Source organism: Trichechus manatus, unplaced genomic scaffold (genome assembly GCF_000243295.1).
Source record: "Trichechus manatus latirostris isolate Lorelei unplaced genomic scaffold, TriManLat1.0 scaffold00046, whole genome shotgun sequence".
Lineage (NCBI taxonomy): Eukaryota > Metazoa > Chordata > Mammalia > Sirenia > Trichechidae > Trichechus > Trichechus manatus.
Window position 1 is genome coordinate 2691173 of NW_004443982.1, and position 19428 is coordinate 2710600.

Below are 19428 nucleotides of genomic sequence, written 5' to 3' on the forward strand. Positions count from 1 at the left end.
GTGTGTGTGTGTGTGTGTGTGTGTGTGTGTGTGTGTGTAAGTCTCAGATTTCCCTTATGAAATAAGAACAAACCCTGCCTAGCTACATCAGGGAGTTGTTATAATGTAAAGCAGAACACTGGGATCAAACTATGTGTTCTATTCTCCATCTACACCATGAACAGTTAGTACACGGCACATAAAGTGATCAGAAATTTAGAGAATTGGATTAATAATACAACAGATCAATCAAATACAGTAGAGCAATCCTGGAATAGTTGAGGGGAATTACATGTGCTTTCTAATGGGTGAAGCTAAACAATAAGTAAACTATTAGGTTTTTATCTAGTTTACAATAAACAAACCCTGGAGAAAATAATGAACAAAAAATGAAATATAATCTTCTTACATATTAAACCAAAAAACCAAACCCATTGCTGTCGAATCGATTCTGATTCATAGTGACCCTACAGGACAGAGTAGAACTGCCCCATAGAGTTTCCAAGGAGCACCTGGTGGATTCAAGCTACCAACCTTTTGGTTAGCAGCCTGAGCTCTTAACCACTATGCCACCAGGGTTTCCTCTCACATATTAGCTATGAAATAAACTGCCAGACCATTATCCAATTCCTACTTAATACTACTGGAAGAAATAATAAGCCAAAATAAAATTAATAGTTGAAGCTTCACTCAATAAAACTTAGATTTGCAAAATGTGCCCAAGAAAATTAAATTTGTTAAAAAAAAAAAAACTTACAATGACAGAACTCTAATCAGAAAATTTTATATGGACAAAAACTTGATCAATGTATCAAATCTTTCTTGCCAAATTTACATGGGAAAAAACATTTGGCCCCTCCATGAAAACCATTTTAGTAAAACAAAAATGAAAATGATTAGAATATTTTTATCTGTGTTGAAAGAAAACCAATCAAGGAAATTAAATAGGCCTCCCTGGTGGTGCAGTGGTTAAGAGCGCAGCTGCTAACCAAAAGGTCGGCAGTTTGAATCCACCAGCTGCTCACTGGAAACCCTATGGGGCAGTTCTACTCTGTTCTATAGGGTTGCTATGAGTTGGAATCAACTCGATGGCAACGGGTTTGGTTCTTGAATGATGCTATTCCAGGAAATACTCTCTTAATGAAAAGTCATCAGTGTTAATATAATTCTGATTAAAATATGTATGATGATGAGCACAGAACATCCCAGGGTCAGAATGACAATGTCAAACTATTCACCAGGTCAAAACAGCAGAGTTAAAATGTACCCATTCTTCTAATTTAATAGCTACAAAAAGGATGGTAATATAATTTGTTGGCCTAATTTTTATACTCATCCCAGAATGTACCAAACAGGTCCTGGCAAGGTGCTTTGAGCTTCTCAGAGAAAGTGAGTCTAGAAGAGATTGTTAATGAGGGCTGAGTTTTGTTTGGTTTTAAAGGTTGTGGAGGGCAATCTTCATTTTAGCCATGTAGTTCTGGGAAAAAAGAGTTCTCACTTTCTTCTCCAGTTCTAATTTGCTGGTATTCTCCAATTACATGGACTGCTACCCCTTCCTACTTTCTCAGATTAAAGCAGACACACTGCAAAGATTCAGGGATTAGGATAGGGGCTGATAATCATAGTATCTACCTCATAGGGTTATATGCAGATTGAGTGAGCCGATACAGGTAAAAGTGCTTACAATTGTGTCTAGCACATGGTAAGTACTCAGTAGGTATTAGTTATTATTATTTTTGAGGACCAAAAATTAGGTTTGGCTTGGTTCTATAATTAGTAGCCTTCTAAAACTTTATTCAGATTTTTGCTAGTACTTTAATAATACCGAAAGGAGATGACTTGGAAGTGACTTTGAGAACTCTAGGTAGCCACAAAAATTGGAGCCAACACAGGAAGAGACTACTGAAACATTGTTGAGAGAGACAGCTTGCTCTAACCTTTTCAGATTTGTCATGATCACTGGTCATAATTTTGTTGGACTTAGATTTCTTAGTCTCAGGTTTGGAGCTTCGGGGTGGTAGTGGTGATGGCATTTCTTACAGACTCAGCAGCGTCTTGTCCAAGGCACAGCTGCAATCAGAAAGGGACTCTTTAAAACACCATTCACCAGAAACATCACAGAATTCTCTTGAAGTCCTTGAGAAAACCTAGTCTCTCAATAGCATCTCTAGAAGAAAATCAACTCTGTAGTCAGGCAGATCTGGATTGAAATCTTGGTTCTATCATAATTAACCTGTGGCAAGCGAATTAAACATCCTGAGCTTCAGTTACCTCTTCTGTAAAATGGAAACACTTATACCTACTTCTGCAAGACATCATTTCAATTAAATGAGATACTCTATGTAAAAAGCCCATCTCTATGTGCCTGCCATCCTTTATAGGCACTGGGACTATGGCCTAGTCCCTAGTTTAGGCCGAGTGACACTGAGGACAAAATTACATGAGTTAAGCACTGAAAACAATCAAGAACATGACAGTCATATAAATATGGACGCCAGCTGGTAAACCAAATGTTCTTTAAAAGGCATAAGGATTTGGCCACAGCAATAATAATGGTCCTACAGAAAAGACAAGTGAATGCAGTGTACACACACACACACACACATATATATACACATGTACACAGAGTATTCAATGAATGTATTCAATCAGGAGAAACTGTAATTCAGTTCCAGATACCAGGTAGGGAAAAAAAATTCAGAAGATGAGATAACAGCAGGAGAAACTAACTTATTAAAAAATCACTTCACATAACTTAAGGAGCCCTGGTGGCACAATGGTTAAAGTGCTCGGCTGCTAACCAAAAGGTCGGTGGTTCCAACCCACCAGCCACTCCACAGAAGAAAGATATGGCAGTCAGCTTCCGTAAAGATTTACAGCCTTGGAAACCCTATGTGGCAGTTCTACTATGTCCTACAGTGTGACTATGAGTCAGAATCGACTCAACAGCAGTGGGTTTGGTTCACTTTTGGTTTCACATAACTTAACAGCCATTGGGAGAACACTGCCTTCTCCACATCTTAGTGTGGGACCATATTTTATACTCCTTAAGGACGTTTTAGGAGGTGGGGACAAGATGGCGGAGTAGTCAGACGATTCCTGTGGTCCCTCTTACAACAAAGACCCAAAAAAACAAGTGAATTGATTATATATGACACACTAGGAGCCCTGAACATCGAAGGCAAAGTTGAAGAATCGAACTGAGTGGCAGGGGGAGGGAGACGGTTCAGAAGCAGCAAGGAATTGCCAGACCTGACCCAGCAGGAGCCGACACCCTTCAGGCCAGACAGGTTGGTGTGTGTGGTTGGTGTGTGCGGTGAGGCAAGCAGTGGTGCTTGGGAGGTGTTTTCGACATCAGGAGAGACCCAACGGCAGAGAGTCCACTCACCTCCAGAACCAGTGAAAAGCGGCACTCAAACAGAAAAAGATAAGTACATGCATCTCACCTACCACACGGATCAAAAAACACCCCTTTTGGGAAAAACCTCTCTCCTATTTACCTACCCCCTCCCCACTCTTCACATGTCCCAGGCCAGCTTCAGCAACTGCCATGTCCCCTGGGCCAGAAGTAGGAGCCCTCATGCACCCTGAGCCATTCTCCCGGCCTTGGAGAGGAAACAAATTAATAAACAGGAAAAAATAATCTACCAGCTCCCCTAAGCCAGGAACTCAGGATAAGCACAGCTCCTTTGCCTAGGCACAGGCATAAGGAGTCCACGGACTTTGAATGCCTTCCACAACTGCACAGACCTGCATGGGCCCATTTCAACAGCACAGGCCCTCATTACCACAGTACTACAGTGTATATACCTGAAGCCTAACTTCAACTGTATCAGCTATATGGTGAAGTGGCAGGTTCATGACATTTGACATTGCTCTGCCAATTAAGCAGAGTCTTCAATTACCCACATCAGGGGCCTGAGGACTGGTGGCTCCAATCACGACACCTAGCCACCCATGACAGGGGTCCAAATATAAGTGGTGCCTCCCAATCCTTACAGCCAACAGCACTGGATGCCCATAGTCCAGCTGTAAAACCCACCCACCTTCGCACTCAAGGGAACAGGGACACACTTTCCTCCCAGATGCTCAGGGGCAGCCATCAACCCCCTGCCGTGCTCACTGCGTGACCCCGTACTGTAGCCAGATACATCAATCACCCCTGCCTGTCTAGGACTGTAGGTGAGAGCCTGCAGCACACACTTGGTGACCGACTACCTGGACACCTGAGCTGAATCCATCAAAGAAAAGTAAATAGGCTCTTGGGCTCACAGACCTAGTAACAGATGTAACCACCTGGTAATAGGACATCAGAGATTCTAAGGTGCCAATACTCAAACTAGCACACAGGAGGAGCCCATTTGGGCATACCAAAACAAAACAAAACAAGAAGCTAGGACACAACAAGCAAACATAAAATAAATATAATAATATATTGATGACTTGGAGACAACAGTCAATATCAAATCACATAAAAAAGCGGACCATGATGGCTTCAGCAAGATCCCCAGATGAAGAATGAAGAAATTTTCCAGAGGAGGAAGAGAACTTCTTAGAATTACTCAAGGTAGAATACAAAAGATTAATATACAGGATTCTTCAAGATATCAGGAAGGAAACCAGGCAAAACACAGAACAAGACAAGGAACACACAGACAAAGCAATAGAGGAACTTCAGAAAATTAGAGAAGGACATAATGACAAATTTAACAGGTTGCAAAAATCGATATAGAGACAGTAAACAGAAATCCAGAGGATTAACAATAAAATTTCAGAATTAGACAACTCAATAGAAAGTCACAGGAACAGAATTGAGACAATGGAAGTCAGAATTAGTGAGACTGAAGATAAAGCACTTGACACCAACTTATTTGAGGAAAAATCGGATAAAAGGATTTAAAAAAATGAAGAAACTCTAAAAATTATGTGGGACTCTATCAAGAGCAATAACCTATGAAAGACTGGAGTACCAGAACGGGGGGCGAGGGGGATAACAGAAAATACAGAGAGAATTGTTGAAGATGTGTTGGCAGAAAACTTCCCTGATATCATGAAAAAAGACAAGATATCTGTTCAAGATGCTCATCAAACCCCACATAAGGTAGATCTGAAAAGAAAATCACCAAGATGTATTATAATCAAACTTGCCAAAACCAAAGATAAAGAGAGCATTTTAAGAGTGGCTAGGGATAAACGATAAGTCATCTACAATGGAGAGTCAATAAGACTAAGCTCGGAAAATTCAGAAGAAACTGCGCAGGCAAGAAGGCAAAGGGATGACATAGATAAAGCCTTGAAAGAAAAAAACTGCCAGCCAAGAATTATATATCCAGCAAAACTGTCTCTCAAATATGATGGCGAAATGAGGGCATTTCCAGATAAACAGAAGTTTAGGGAACTTGCAAAAAAAAAAAAAAATTACAAGAAATACTAAAGGGAGTCCCCCAGTTAGAAAATCAATAACATCAGAAAACAATGCAAGACTAAAATACAAAACAGAGCAACCAGATATCAACCCAGATAGGGAAGTCACAAAAATAAATCAACGCTAAAATACTGAAAATAGGGAAACAGAGACATCAATATGTAAAAGATGACAACATTAAAACAAAAAAGAGGGACTAAAAAATGTAGTCCTTCATATTGAGAGGAAGTCAAGGCAATATAAAGAAATAAAAGACTGGTTGAAACTTAGAAAAATGGGTAAATATTAAGGTAACCACAAAGGAAACTAACAATCCTACACAACAAAATAAAAAACAAGAAAAACATAAAGACTCAGCAAATACAAAATCAACAACAATGAAAAAGATGAACACAAAATACATAAAGAAAAACAACTCAGCACAGAAAATTAAGTGGAACAAAGAAACTGTCAACATACCAAAAAAAGACATCAAAATGACAGCACTAAACTCATACCTATCAATAATCATGCTGAATGTAAATGGACTAAGTGCACCAAGAAAGAGAAAGAGAGTGGCAGAATGGATTAAAAAACACGATCCGTCTATATGCTGCTTACAAGAGACACATCTTAGACTTAAAGACACAAACTAAAACTCAAAAGATGGAAAAAATATATCAAGCAAACAACACTCAAAAAAGAGCAGGAGTGGCAACATTACTCTCTGACAAAATAGACTTTAAAGTAAAATCCACCACAATGGAAAAGGAAGAACACTATATAATAATTAAAGGGTCAATACAGCATGAGGACATAACGATAATAAATATTTACGCATCCAATGACAGGACTCAAAAATACATAAACTCTAACAGCATTGAAAAGAGAGATAGAGAGCTCCACAATAATAGTAGAAGACTTCAAGACACCACTTTTGTTGAAGGACACAACATCCAGAAAGAAGCTCAATAAAGACACGGAAGATCTAAATGCCACAATCAACCAACTTGATCTCACAGACATATACCAAACACTCCACCCAAGAGCAGCCAAGTATACTTTCTTCTCAAACGAACATGAACATACTCCAGAATAGATTACATACAAGGCCATAAAGCAAGCCTTAACAGAACCCAAACCATCGAAATATTACAAAGCACCTTTTCTGACCATAACGCCATAAAAGTAGAAATCAATAACAGAAAAAGGAAAAGAAATCAAACACATGGAAACTGAACAACACCTGGCTCAAAAACTACTGGGCTATAGAAGAAATTAAGGATGGAATAAACAAATTAATAGAATCAAATGAAAATGAAAACACAGCCTACCATAACCTTTGGGACACAGCAAAAGCAGTGCTCAGAGGTCAGTTTATAGTAATAAATGCACACATCCAAAAAGAAGAAAGGACCAAAATCAAAACATTAAGCCTACAACTTGAACAAGAAGAAAGAAATCAGCAAAAGAAGCCCTCGGGTGCCAGAAGAAAGGAAATGAAAAGAATTAGAGCAGAATTAAATGAAATAGAGAATACAAAAACAAAGGAAAGTAAACAAGACCAAAAGATGGTTCTTTGAAAAGATCAACAAAATTGATAAACCATTGGCCAAACTAACAAAAGAAAAACAGGAGAGGAAGCAAATAACCCATATAAGAAATGACATGGGCAAGATCACAACAGACCCAATTAAAATTAAAAGAATCCTAACAGAATACTATGAAAAATTGTACACTAACAAATTTGAAAACCTAGAGGAAATGGACAAATTTCTAGAAACTCACTACCTACCTAACACAAACAGAGGTAGAACAACTAAATAAACCTATAACAAAAAAAAGAGATTGAAAAGTTAATTTAAAAACTCACAACAACAAAAATCCCTGGGCCTGACGGTTTCACTGGAGAATTCTACAAAACTTTCAGAGAAGAGTTAACAACACTACTACTAAAGGTATTTCAGAGCATAGAAAAGGATGGAATACTCCCAAACTCATTCTGAGAAGCCAGAATAACCCTGATACCAAAACCAGGTAAAGACACCACAAAAAAAGAAAATTACAGACCAATATCCCTCATGATCACTGATGCAAAAAACCTCAACAAAATTCTAGCCAGTAGAATTAAACAAAAAATAATTCACCATGATCAAATAGGATTTATACCAGGTATGCAGGGATGGTTCAACATTAGAAAAATAATCAATGTAATCCATCACACAAATAAAAAAAAAAGCACAAGAACCACATGATCTTATCAATTGATGCAAAAAAGGCATTTGACAAAGTCCAACACCCATTCATGATAAAACTCTCAGCAAAATAGGAATAGAAGGGAAATTCCTCAACATAATAAAGGGCGTTTATAAAAGCCAACAGCCAACATCATCCTAAATGGAGAGAGTCTGAAAGCACTCCTCTTGAGAACGAGAACCAGACAAGGATGCCCTTTATCACCACTCTTCTTCAACATTGTGCTGGAGGTCCTAGCCAGAGCAATTAGGCTAGAAAAAGAAATAAAGGGCATCTAAATTGGTAGGGAAGAAGTCAAAGCATCTCTATTTGCAAATGACATGATCTTATACACAGAAAACCCCAAAGAATCCACAAGAAATATACCGGAACTAATAGAAGATTTCAGCAAAGTATCAGGACACAAGATAGACATACAAAAATCAGTTGGATTCCTCTATACCAACAAAGGGAGCTTTGGAGAGGAAATCACGAAATCAATACCATTTACAATAGCCCCCAAGAAGATCAAATCCTTAGGAATAAATCTAACCAGAGATGTAAAAGATCTATACAATGAAAACTACAAGACACTACTGCAAGAAACCAAAGGAGACCAGGATAAGTGGAAAAACATACCTTGCTCATGGATAGAAAGACTCAACATTGTGAAAATGTCTATTCTACCCAAAGTGATCCACAGATACCATGCAATCCCGATCTAAATTCCAATGGCATTTTTTAATGAGATGGAGAAACAAACCATCAACTTCTTACGGAAAGGGAAGAGGCCTCGGATAAGTAAAGCATTACTCAAGAAGAACTACAAAGTGGGAGACCTCACACTTCCTGATTTTAGAACCCATTATACCGCCATGGTAGTCATAATAGCCTGGTACTGGTACAACAACAGACACACAGACCAATGGAACAGAACTGAGAATCCTGACGTAAATTCATTCACCTATGAGCAGCTGATATTTGACAAAGACCCAAAGTCCATTAATTGGGGAAAAGACAGTCTCTTTAACAAATGGTGCTGGCATAACTGGATATCCACCTGCAAAAAAAAATGAAACAAGACCCATACCTCACACCATGCACAAAAACTAACTCAAAATGGATCAAAGACCTAAATATAAAATCTAAAATGATAAAGATCATGGAAGAAAAAATAGGGACAACATTAGGAGTGCTAATTCATGGCATAAATAGAATACAAAACATTACTAACAATGCACAAACACCAGAAGAGAAACTAGATAACCGGGAGCTCCTAAAAAGCAAACATTTATGCTTATCAAAAAACTTCACTAAAGAGTCAAAAGACAACCTACAGACCGGGAAAAAATTTTGGGCTACGACAAATCCGATCAGCATCTACTCTCTAAAATCTGCAAGATACTGCAAAACCTCAACAACAAAAAGACAAATAATTTAAAAAATGGGCAAAGGATATGAACAAGCACTTCACCAAAGAAGACATTCAGGCAGCTAACAGACACATGAGGAAATGCTCACGATCATTAGCCATTAGAGAAATGCAAATCAAAACTACAAGGAGATACCATCTCACCCCAACAAAGCTAGCATTAATCCAAAAAACACAAAATAATAAATGTTGGAGACATTGTCGAGAAACTGGAACAGTTATACACTGCTGGTAAGAATGTAAAATGGCACAACCACTTCGGAAATCAATTTGGCGCTTCCTTAAAAAGCTGGAAAAAGAAGTCCCATAAGATCCAGCAATCCCACTCCTTGGAATATATCCTAGAGAAATAAGAGCCGTCACACTAACAGATATATGCACACCCATGTTCACTGCAGCACTATTCTCAATAGCAAAAAGATGGAAGCAACCTAAGTGCCCATCAAGGGATGAGTGGATAAACAAATTATGGCCTAGTCACACAATGGAATACTATGCAACGATAAAGAACAACGATGAATCTTTGAAACTTCTCATAACATGGATGGGATGAATCTGGAAGGCATTACGCTGAGTGAAATTAGTCAGTCACAAAAGGACAAATATTGTATGAGACCACTATTATAAGAACTCAAGAAATGGTTTAAACACAGAAGAAAACATTCTCTGATAATTACAAGGGTAATTATGGGTAGTCACTAACTAGATAGTAGATAAGAATTATCTTAGGTGAAAGGAAGGACAACACACAATACATGGGAAGTCAGCACAACTGGCCTAAACCAAAAGCTGAGAAGTTTCCTGAATACAACCAAACACTCTGAGGAACAGAGTAGCAGTGGTGCGGTCTGGGGACCATGGTTTCAGGGGACATCTAGGTCAATTGGTATAACAAAGTTTACTAAGAAAATGTTCTGCATCTTATTTTGGTGAGTGGCGTCTGGAGTCTTAAAAGCTAGCAAGCGACTATCTAAGATACATCAATTGGTCCCAATCCACCTGGAGCAAAGGAGAATGAAGAACACCAAAGACACAAGGAAAATATTAGCCCAAGAGACAGAAAGGGCCATATAAACCAGAGACTCCATCGGCCTGAGGCCAGAAGAACTAGATGGTGCCTGGCTACCACCAATGACTGCCCTGAGAGGGAACACAACAGAGTACCTGAAGGAGCAGGAGAAAAGTGGGATGCAGAACTCAAATTCTAGTAAAAAGACCAGACTTAATGTTTTCAGTGAGACTGGAGGGACTCCAGAAGACACTGCCCACAGACTCTCCATTAGCCCAAAACTAAAACCATTCCTGAAGCCAACTCTTCAGACATAAAATGATACTCATGAAGAGTGTACTTCTTAGCTCAAGTAGATACATGGGCAGCTCCTGTCTGGAGAAGAGATGAGAAGGCAGAGAGGGTCAGGAGCTGGTTGAATGGACACAGGAAATCCAGGGTGGAAAGGAGGAGTGTGCTGTTACAGAACAGGGAGAGCAGCTAGGGTCACATAACAATGCATGTATAAATTTTTGTATGAGAGCTTAACTTGAATTATAAACTTTCACTTAAAGCGCAATAAAAAAACGACCTTTTAGACCTGTTATACATAGGGTCACTATGAGTTGGAACCTACTTGAAACTTAACTAACAACAAGGACCTTTCAGGAGCCCTGGTGGCAGCAGTGGTTAAGTGCTTGGCTGCTAACCAAAATGTCAGCAGTTCTCCTCTGTCCTATATGGTCACTATGAGTCGGAATTGACTCGAAGGCAATGGGTTTGGTTTTTTGTTTGTTTAAGGACCTCAACGGCTACGACACACTTATGTGTCTTATAAGAAAGTACATTATTAGGAGGAATCCTTTTTTGAATACAAGAGACCCCTTCCACTCAAATACAATTTCCTTTCCCACCCCACCCACAATTTCCAAGTTCAACTACATTTGATAAAGAACAGGCTTCCCTAAGAGAGACCCTAAAAGCAACAAATGTATCACTATGTATCAGATATTTCAGACAATAGGGATACAAACATACAAACACAAGTACAACATGGATCCTATCCTAGAAGCAGTCACATGCTCAGTTCTAACATTAACATAAAAATGTAACAAATGCTTTAATAAAGGTCGACACAAAGTACTGTAAAAACATAATAAAAGTCAATAACCTTATGAGGCACAGGGGGCCAAGGAAGGCTTCACAGAGTAGTAACATTTGATTTAGATTTAAATAACAAAGAGGTTCCCAACTAGACTGAAGAGCTTACCAGACAAAAAAAGCCAACTTCAGTAGGAGGCATGAGCATACAGATGGACCTCTCAGTTGTCTGGAATGTGGAGCATAAAGAATATGTTTGAAGGCCCTGAACAGCTAAAGCCATGCTGAAATGAAAGAACAAAGCAGGACTCAAACTTTCTGATTTTAAAACATATAATACAGCTACAGTAATCAAAATTGCCTGGTATTGGTATAATAATAGACACACAGACCAATGGAATAGAATTGAGTCCAGAAAAACTCACACATCTCTGGTCATCTGCTTTTTGACATGGGTGGTAAGTCCATTAGATGGAGGAAAGAAGAGTGCCTTCAATAAATGATGTTGGGGAAACTGGATTTCCACATGCATAAAAATGAAATAGTATCTACGACTTACACTATACACAAAAACAAATTCAAAACGGATTAAAGATCTAAATGTGAAAACAAAACCATAAAATTCTTAGAACAAAATTCAGGGTCAAGGCTGTTGGGCCTAGCTTTTAACAATGGATTATCTAATATAATAATAAAAGCACAAACGGTAGAGACAAAATTAGGTAAAAGAGACCTCGTGAAAATTGAAAACTTTTGCTCATCAAAAGACTTTACCAAAAAAAGTGAAAAGACAAGCTACTGACTGGGAGAATATCTTTGGAAACCATATATCCAATAAGAACCCAAAAGCTAAACTATACATAAAACTTCAACAACTTAACAACAAAAAAATAACCGAATCAAAAAATGGGCAAAGGCCTTGAATAGGTATTTCACCAAAGAGGACATTCAAATGGCCACCAAACAAATGAAACAATGTTCAACATCATTAGCCATCAGAGAGTTGCAAATCAAAACCACAACGAGATACCATTTCACTCCTACCAGGATAGTCAGAGCCCTGGAGGTGCAGTGGTTAAGAGCTATGACTGCTAACCAAAAGGTCATCAGTTTGAATCCACCAGTCGCTTCTTGGAAACCCTATGGGGCAGTTTTACTCTGTCCTATACGGTCACTATGAGTCGGAATCGACTCAACAACAACAGGGTTTTTTAAATTTAGGATGGCTAAGATTTAAAAAAGAAAACAAACAGAAAATAACAAATGTTGGCAAGGAATCGGGAAACTGGAACTCTTGTCCATTGCTGGTGGGAATGCAAAATGGTACAACCACTGTGGAAAACAGTGTGGCAGTTCCTCCGAAAACTAAAAATAGAAGTACAATATGACCCAGCAATTCCACTGCTAGGAATATACTCAAGGGACTTGAAAGCAGCGACAGGGACAGACATATGTATACCAATGTTCTTTGCAGCACTATTCACAATAGACAAAAGGTGGAAACAACCTAAATGCCCATGAATGGATGAATGGATAAACAAAATGTGGTACATACAATGGAATACTACTCAGCTCAGTCAGAAAGTGACATGAAATCTTGATACACACTACAACATGGATGGAGCTTGAAGATTTTAGGCTGAGAGAAATAAGTCAGTCACAAAAGGACAAATATTATATGACCTCACTTATATAAAAACACAAGAACAGGCAAATATATAGAAACCAAAGTTTATTAGTGGTTACCACGGGTAGGAAGGAGGGTAAAAGTTGGGGGGGATGTTATTGCTTATGGAGCACTGAGTTTCGGTTAGGGAGCCCTGGTGGTGCAATGGTTAAGTGCTTGGCTGCTAACCAAAAACTTGGTGGTTCAAACCCACCAGCCACTCCATGGGAGAAAGACATGCAATCTGCTTCTCTTAAGATTACATCCTTGGAAACTCTATGGGGCAGTTCTACTCTGTGAGAGAGTGTCTGTCCTATAGGGTCCCTATGAGTAGGAATCAACTCGGCAACACATAACAAGTTTCAGTTTAGGGTGATGGAAAAATTGCATTCTTTAAGGGTAGGGTTGCATGGCCAATTAATGTGATTGCTGTTAGTAAGTTGCAGAACTGTAGGTGATTCTCCTAGGTGGAGCCAAAATAGCAGACTAGTCAGATGCACTAAGCCATCCCACTGCAACAAAGACTTGAAAGACCAAGCAAAATAAATACATACATCAATTCTAGAACCCTGAACCTTAAATGAAGGGATAAAGTACTAGATTGTAAGTCACTGAGAAGAAGAAACTGATAAAAAACAGAGAAGGAATAGAGATAGAATGGAGGTTCCTGACCAAACGGCATGACTCAGCGTTGCCATCTTGGAATAAAGCCAACAACCCTGCACACAGAAAGGCACCTCCACAGAATTCCCAATAGTAGATAGAGGTACAGCACAGACACACCCAGGACTAAGTAAGACCACATTTGCTGGCTGCAACTCAAGGAGAAGCCCACACTCTTTCACCTGATAACCACAGGAACCACTCCTACAACCCTCATCCCTCTGGTGAACAGCAGCTGCGACAGCCCCATCACAGCAACCTCAACAGCCAGGAACCAGAATACCAACCCACCCTATTGGACTCCTCCATCTAGATCCCTCTGCCCCTGCCTTTGCCCCCTCTCCTACCTCCCTCCTCTGCCTCACTGCCCGCAGCCCCAAGGGTCCTGACTTAGACACCAGGACCCTTCCCACTGGCTCCAGACCCCTCACGCAGCCAGCTGCATCACCCAGAGGAGTCAACCCAGGCCCCAGGCCCCTTCCTGCCAGCTCCAGACCCCTCCCATCACCTGTCACATCACCTAGTGGACCCAGCCTGGACCCCAGGCCCCGTCCCACTGGCTCTGGACCTCTCTTGCCACTGCTCACAGCCCATAGAGGACCAGGCCCAGACCGCAGGTCCCTTCTCACCAGCTTCGGACCCCTCCCGCCACCGCCCACAGCCCTGAGGATACCCAGCCCGCACTCCAGGCCCCTTCTCACCAGTTCCAGACCCCTCCCGCCACCCACTGCAGCAACCAGGGGACCCAAACCTGGCCCCAGGCCCTTACCGCCAACTCTGGACCACTCATGCTGCCTGCCGCAGCCCTGAGGAGACCCGGACCAGATCCACAGCCCTTCCCCCCCATCTCAGGACTGCCCTGCAGACAGCAGTGGCCCCACTCCAGCCCCCAGCCTGGTATACGCTGCAGACAAATGGCCCATCTCCACCCCTTCCTTTCCTGCTGGACCTGTCCTGATGCACCATAGCTGAGTGACTGGCCCTGCACACCATGACGAGGCGGTGAGAACTATCATGCCCACAGATGAGCAACCAACAAAGCACGCACAGCCCACCTGCCCAGACATCTCCAAATATAACAAAAAATGCAGGACAAAACAAACAAAACTACAATCAGTAAATAAAGAAAATAATACCTGAATGTCTCGAAGACAGCAGACAATATCAAAACATATATTAAAAAAAAAAGGACAAGACGGCTCCAGTAAGCAAGCAGAATAAAGCACCAGTTCACCTTCTAGAAGAAGAAAAGATGCTGGAACTACCTGATAGGGAATTCAAAAGTCTAATATCCAGGGCTCTCCAAGAGATTAGGAAAGAGATCAGAGAAAACGCAGACAAAATCTTGGAAAACACAGACAAAACCAACCAAACATAGCCAAAATCAAGAAAAACACAGACAGAGCAATGGAAAATTCAAGAAAACACTGCAAGAACAAAATGTCAAAGTAAATAAACAACTAGAATCATACAAAAACAGCAATTAGAAATCCAAAAGATAGAAAACAAAATTTCAGAAATGGACAATGCAATACAAGATTTTAGGAGCAAATTTGAAACAATGGAAATCAGCAAAATTGAAGATAAATCCATGGATGTCACTTTCTTTAAGGAAAAATCAGAGTAAAGAATAAAGAAGAATGAAAAAAACCTAAGAACTATGTGGGATACAATCAACAGCAAAAATCTGCACATGATCAGAGTTCAAGAACTCGGGAGAAAATGAAAAATACAGAGAGGATCATTGAAGATCTGCTGACAGAAAACTTCCCTAATATTATAAAAGATTAAAAGCTGACCATCCAAGAAGCTCAATGAACACCATATAGGATAGACCCCAAAAGAAAGTCACCAAGACATATCATAATGACAGTTGCCAAAACCAAGGCCAAAGAAAGAATCCTGAAAGCAGCTTGAAAAAATGAAAAGTCATTTACAAAGAGGAAATAATAAGACTAAGCTCTGATTACTCAGCAGAAACCGTGCATTAAAGAAGGCAATGGGAGGTTATAAATAAAACCTTGAAAGAAAAAAAATGTCAACCAAGAATAATATACCCTGCAAAGCTCTCGCTCAAATATGGCGAAATTAGGACATTTACAGATAAACAAAAATTAAGGGAATTTGTAAAAACCAATCCAAACTTACAAGAATTATTAAAGGAGTCGTTTGGTTAGAGAACCAACAACAACAGACAACAACATAAACCTAGGACACAGGACATTATCAGCCAAATATTGACCTAGGTAATGAACTCGCAAGGCTAAAACAAAACTAAAATATTCAAAACAGGGAAACAGAATGGTCAATCTGTAAATGATGACAATGTCAGAACAATAAAAGGGGGAATGCACAGTGTAGATATAGAACTTTCAAATGGAGAGGAAGTCAAGGTGATACCAAGTAATGAAAGGTTGGTTCAAACTTAGGAGGATAAGGGTAAATTTCAAGGTAACCACAAAGAAAGTTAAAAACCTACTCATCAAAATAAAAAAGAAAAACAAAGTCTCATTACACACAAGATCTACAATAACAAAAGAAAGGAAAAGAAATTTCACAAACAAAAGAAACTCAGCACAGGAGAGTAAGTGGAACAAAGAAAATGTCAGCACCACAAAAAAAGCACTACAAAATGACAGCAATAAACTCACACCTATCAATAATCACACTGAATGTAAATAGCTTAAAAACACCCATAAAGGGATAGAGAGTGACAGGACGGATAAAAAAAATGACCCATCAATATACTGTCTATAAGATTCACACCTTAGACACAAAGATATAAATATATTAAAAATCAAAGGCTGGAAAAAATACATCAAGCAAACAGCAACCAAAGAGCAGGAATGGCAATACTAATCTCAGATAAAATAGACTTTAAGGCAAAATCCACCATAAAAGACAAGGAAGGACTATACATAATGATTAAAGGAACAGTCTACCATGATGATGTAACCATAATAAACAACTATGCACCCAAAGACAGGGCTCCAAAATACATAAACTCTAACAGCACTGAAAAAAGAAATTGACAGTTCCACAATAAGAGCAGAAGACTTCAACACACCACTCTCAGTAAAGGACAGAACATCTAGAAAGAAACTCAGGAAAGATATAGAAGAACTTAAGGCCACAATCAACCATCCTGATCTCATAGACATATATAGAACACTCCACCCAACAGCAGCAAAGTATACATTCATTTCCAACACACATGGAACATTTTCCAGAATAGACCACATCTTAGGCCACAAAGCATCCCACAACAAAATCTAAAATACTGATGTAATGCAAAGTATCTTCTCTGATCACAACCTCAGAAAAGTAGAAATTAATAACAGGAAGAACAAGGGGAAAAAAATACATGGAAACTGAGTAACACCTTCCTTAAAAACCACTGGGTAACAGAAGAAATTAAAGATGGAATCAAAAAATTTCTAGAATCAAATGAGAATGAAAACACATATACCAAAACCTATGGGACACAGCAGAGGCAGTGCTCAGAGGTCAATTTATAGCAATAGGCGCACAGATCAAAATAGGGACAAAATAAAAATGTTAGCCCTACAACTTGAACAAACAGAAAAAGAACAGCAAAAGAAGTCCACAGTCACCAGAAGAAAGGAAAAAATAAAGATCAGAGCAGAAATAAATGAAATAGAGAATAGGAAAACAAAAGAATCAACAAAACCAAAAGCTGGCTCTTTGAACAGATCAACAAAATCAACAAACCATTGGCCAAATTGACAAAAGAAAAACAGGAGAGGAAGCAAAGAACCCAAATAAGAAATGAAATGGGGGGCATTACAACAGGCCCAACTGAAATAAAAGGATCATAACAGAGTACTATGAAAAACTATACTCCAACAAATTTGAAAACCTAGAGGAAATGGACAAATTTCTAGAAACATACTACTTATCAAAAGTAATACAAACTGAGGTAGAAAATATGAACAGACTCATAACAAGAGATTGAAAAGGTAATTAAAAAAAAAAATCCCAACAAAAAAAAGTCCTGGCCCAGATGGCTTTACTGGAGAATTCTACCAAACATTCAGAGAAGAGCTTACACCAGTACTACTCAAACTATTTCAGAACACAGAAAAGCACAGGATACTTCCTGATTCATTCTATGAAGCCAGCATGACCCTGATACCAAAACCAGGCAAAGACACCACAAAAATGAAAATCAAAGAACAATATCTCTCATGAATATAGACGCAGAAAGTCTCAACCAAATTCTAGTCAACAGAATTTAGCACCATATCAAAAATAATAATAATGCACCACAACCAAGTGAGATTCATATCAGGTATGCAAGGATGGTTCAACATTAGAAAATTAATCAACATAATCCACCACATAAATAAAAGACTCACATGATCACCTCAGTTGACACAGACAAGGCATTCGATGAAGTCCAACACCCATGCCTGATAAAAACTCTCAATAAGACAGGAATGGACTCCCGGCAACATGGCACTCTAGGCAGAAGCACCACGCCGTCCATCCATGGCAAAGATCCAAAAAACTAAGCTGAACAGAGAAAACAGCAATCCTGAAACCCTAAAACATCAAATGAAGAGAAAAAGAATTCAGCCAAGCACCAAATGGAGTGAGAAAACTGACAGAGAATGGAGAGTGAGGAGAGGTTCATGCAGAGGTCCCCTATCAGCTAACGCAGCATGGATCTGCCATCTTGGACTCCTATCAGAGACCAGCAAATAGGGGGTACAAGAAAGCAGCTTCATGGAGCTTCCAGCAGGAGACAGAACAACCGGTAATTGGTGATATACACTTTCCCACCCCCCATCCTTCTTCACCCCCACTCGGCCTCCTCTGCTTCCTACGGCCACTGTCTCGTGGCCGGGAAGCAACGGCTGCATGGATTCCACCCACCCGCACTGACTGACTCCCTGAGCACCATTTGTTGGCTGCTGGTGTTGCTTTTTTCCACTTCTTCTGATTTCTTCCTTACCTCTCACCACCTCCCCCTCCTTTCGCTCAAATATCTGGCTCCATGCGCCATCCTTGCTTCTTCCTAGGGGGCCGTGGAGCTCCGTTCGAGTGTGAAACTGCTTCCTAGTCTGGGTTGCCACGCTGCTGAGATCCCAGAGCTTTTGTATGTTTTGAATTGTTTTCCTTTTCTCGAGTTGGGAGCCCGTTCTGACCGGGCAGTGCCACATGGCTTGGGACCCACCCCCTCAGCCTGTGCAGACTGCAGAGGGATCCCTGGGAGCATTTCTTTTTTTTTTCCGTGGGGTTTTTTTTCTGTTTTGGGGGGGGCTTTACTTGTTCTTTTTCTTTTTTAAATTTGTTTTGTTTTATTTTCCCTCTTTTTTCCTTTTTGTCTTTCTTCATTACTCAGTTTCTCATCTCTCTATACCTTCCTTCTCTTCCTATCGCCTGAATACCTGCTGCTGAATTCCTCCACGCCTTCTAGCCAGGCTGTACTGCAACACCTGTGAAAAACTTCCCCAGACCTCGTACCGCACCAGTGGGATCCCTGGAAGCTTTGCCTTGCTTTTTTCTTTCTACTTTTTATGTATTCATTATTTTCTTTTTTTTCTTCTTCTGCTTTTTGTTTTTCTCCATTTCATAGTCTCTCATCATTCCACTCCAATGGCAAGCTCCCCTAGCACTCCTCTTTGTTTTTTTGTATGTTTTTGGCTCCTGTTCTTCTCTCCTCTATCCCATACCCATTTTAGTTCCACACATCACAATCTTCCCCCTCCATCCTGCCTACCTCCACTGTGCACTTGACATCACACCACCAAGCAGCACAGGTATGGCCTACCGGAAACTGCCTGGCACGGATTACCGACCCGCCCGGGTGGCTGTAGTAAGTGCCACAAACAACCCATCCCAGCAACTCCTCTTCAGCTAGACATGCCCTGCTGTACCATATCTGAGCGACTGACCCTGCCAATTGGAGAAGGAGGCAAAAAGTATCGTGCCCA

The 19428-nt window shown here is 40.0% G+C and overlaps 1 protein-coding gene across 7 annotated transcripts in view; it reads right to left on the reverse strand.

Annotated features, from left to right (window-relative positions):
- CCNB3 (cyclin B3) overlaps nucleotides 1-19428 on the reverse strand; it is a 165821-nt gene that overhangs the window by 80452 nt on the left and 65941 nt on the right. For 6 of the 7 annotated variants that reach the window (XM_023731850.1, XM_023731853.1, XM_023731852.1 and 3 more), the window contains exon 2: nucleotides 1917-2049. The exons of the other annotated variant lie outside the window; for it this stretch is intronic. In XM_023731850.1, the coding sequence (XP_023587618.1) occupies nucleotides 1917-2012 (96 nt within the window). In that variant the 5' untranslated portion in view covers nucleotides 2013-2049. The remainder of the gene's footprint in view (nucleotides 1-1916; nucleotides 2050-19428) is intronic. 7 annotated transcript variants of the gene reach the window in all.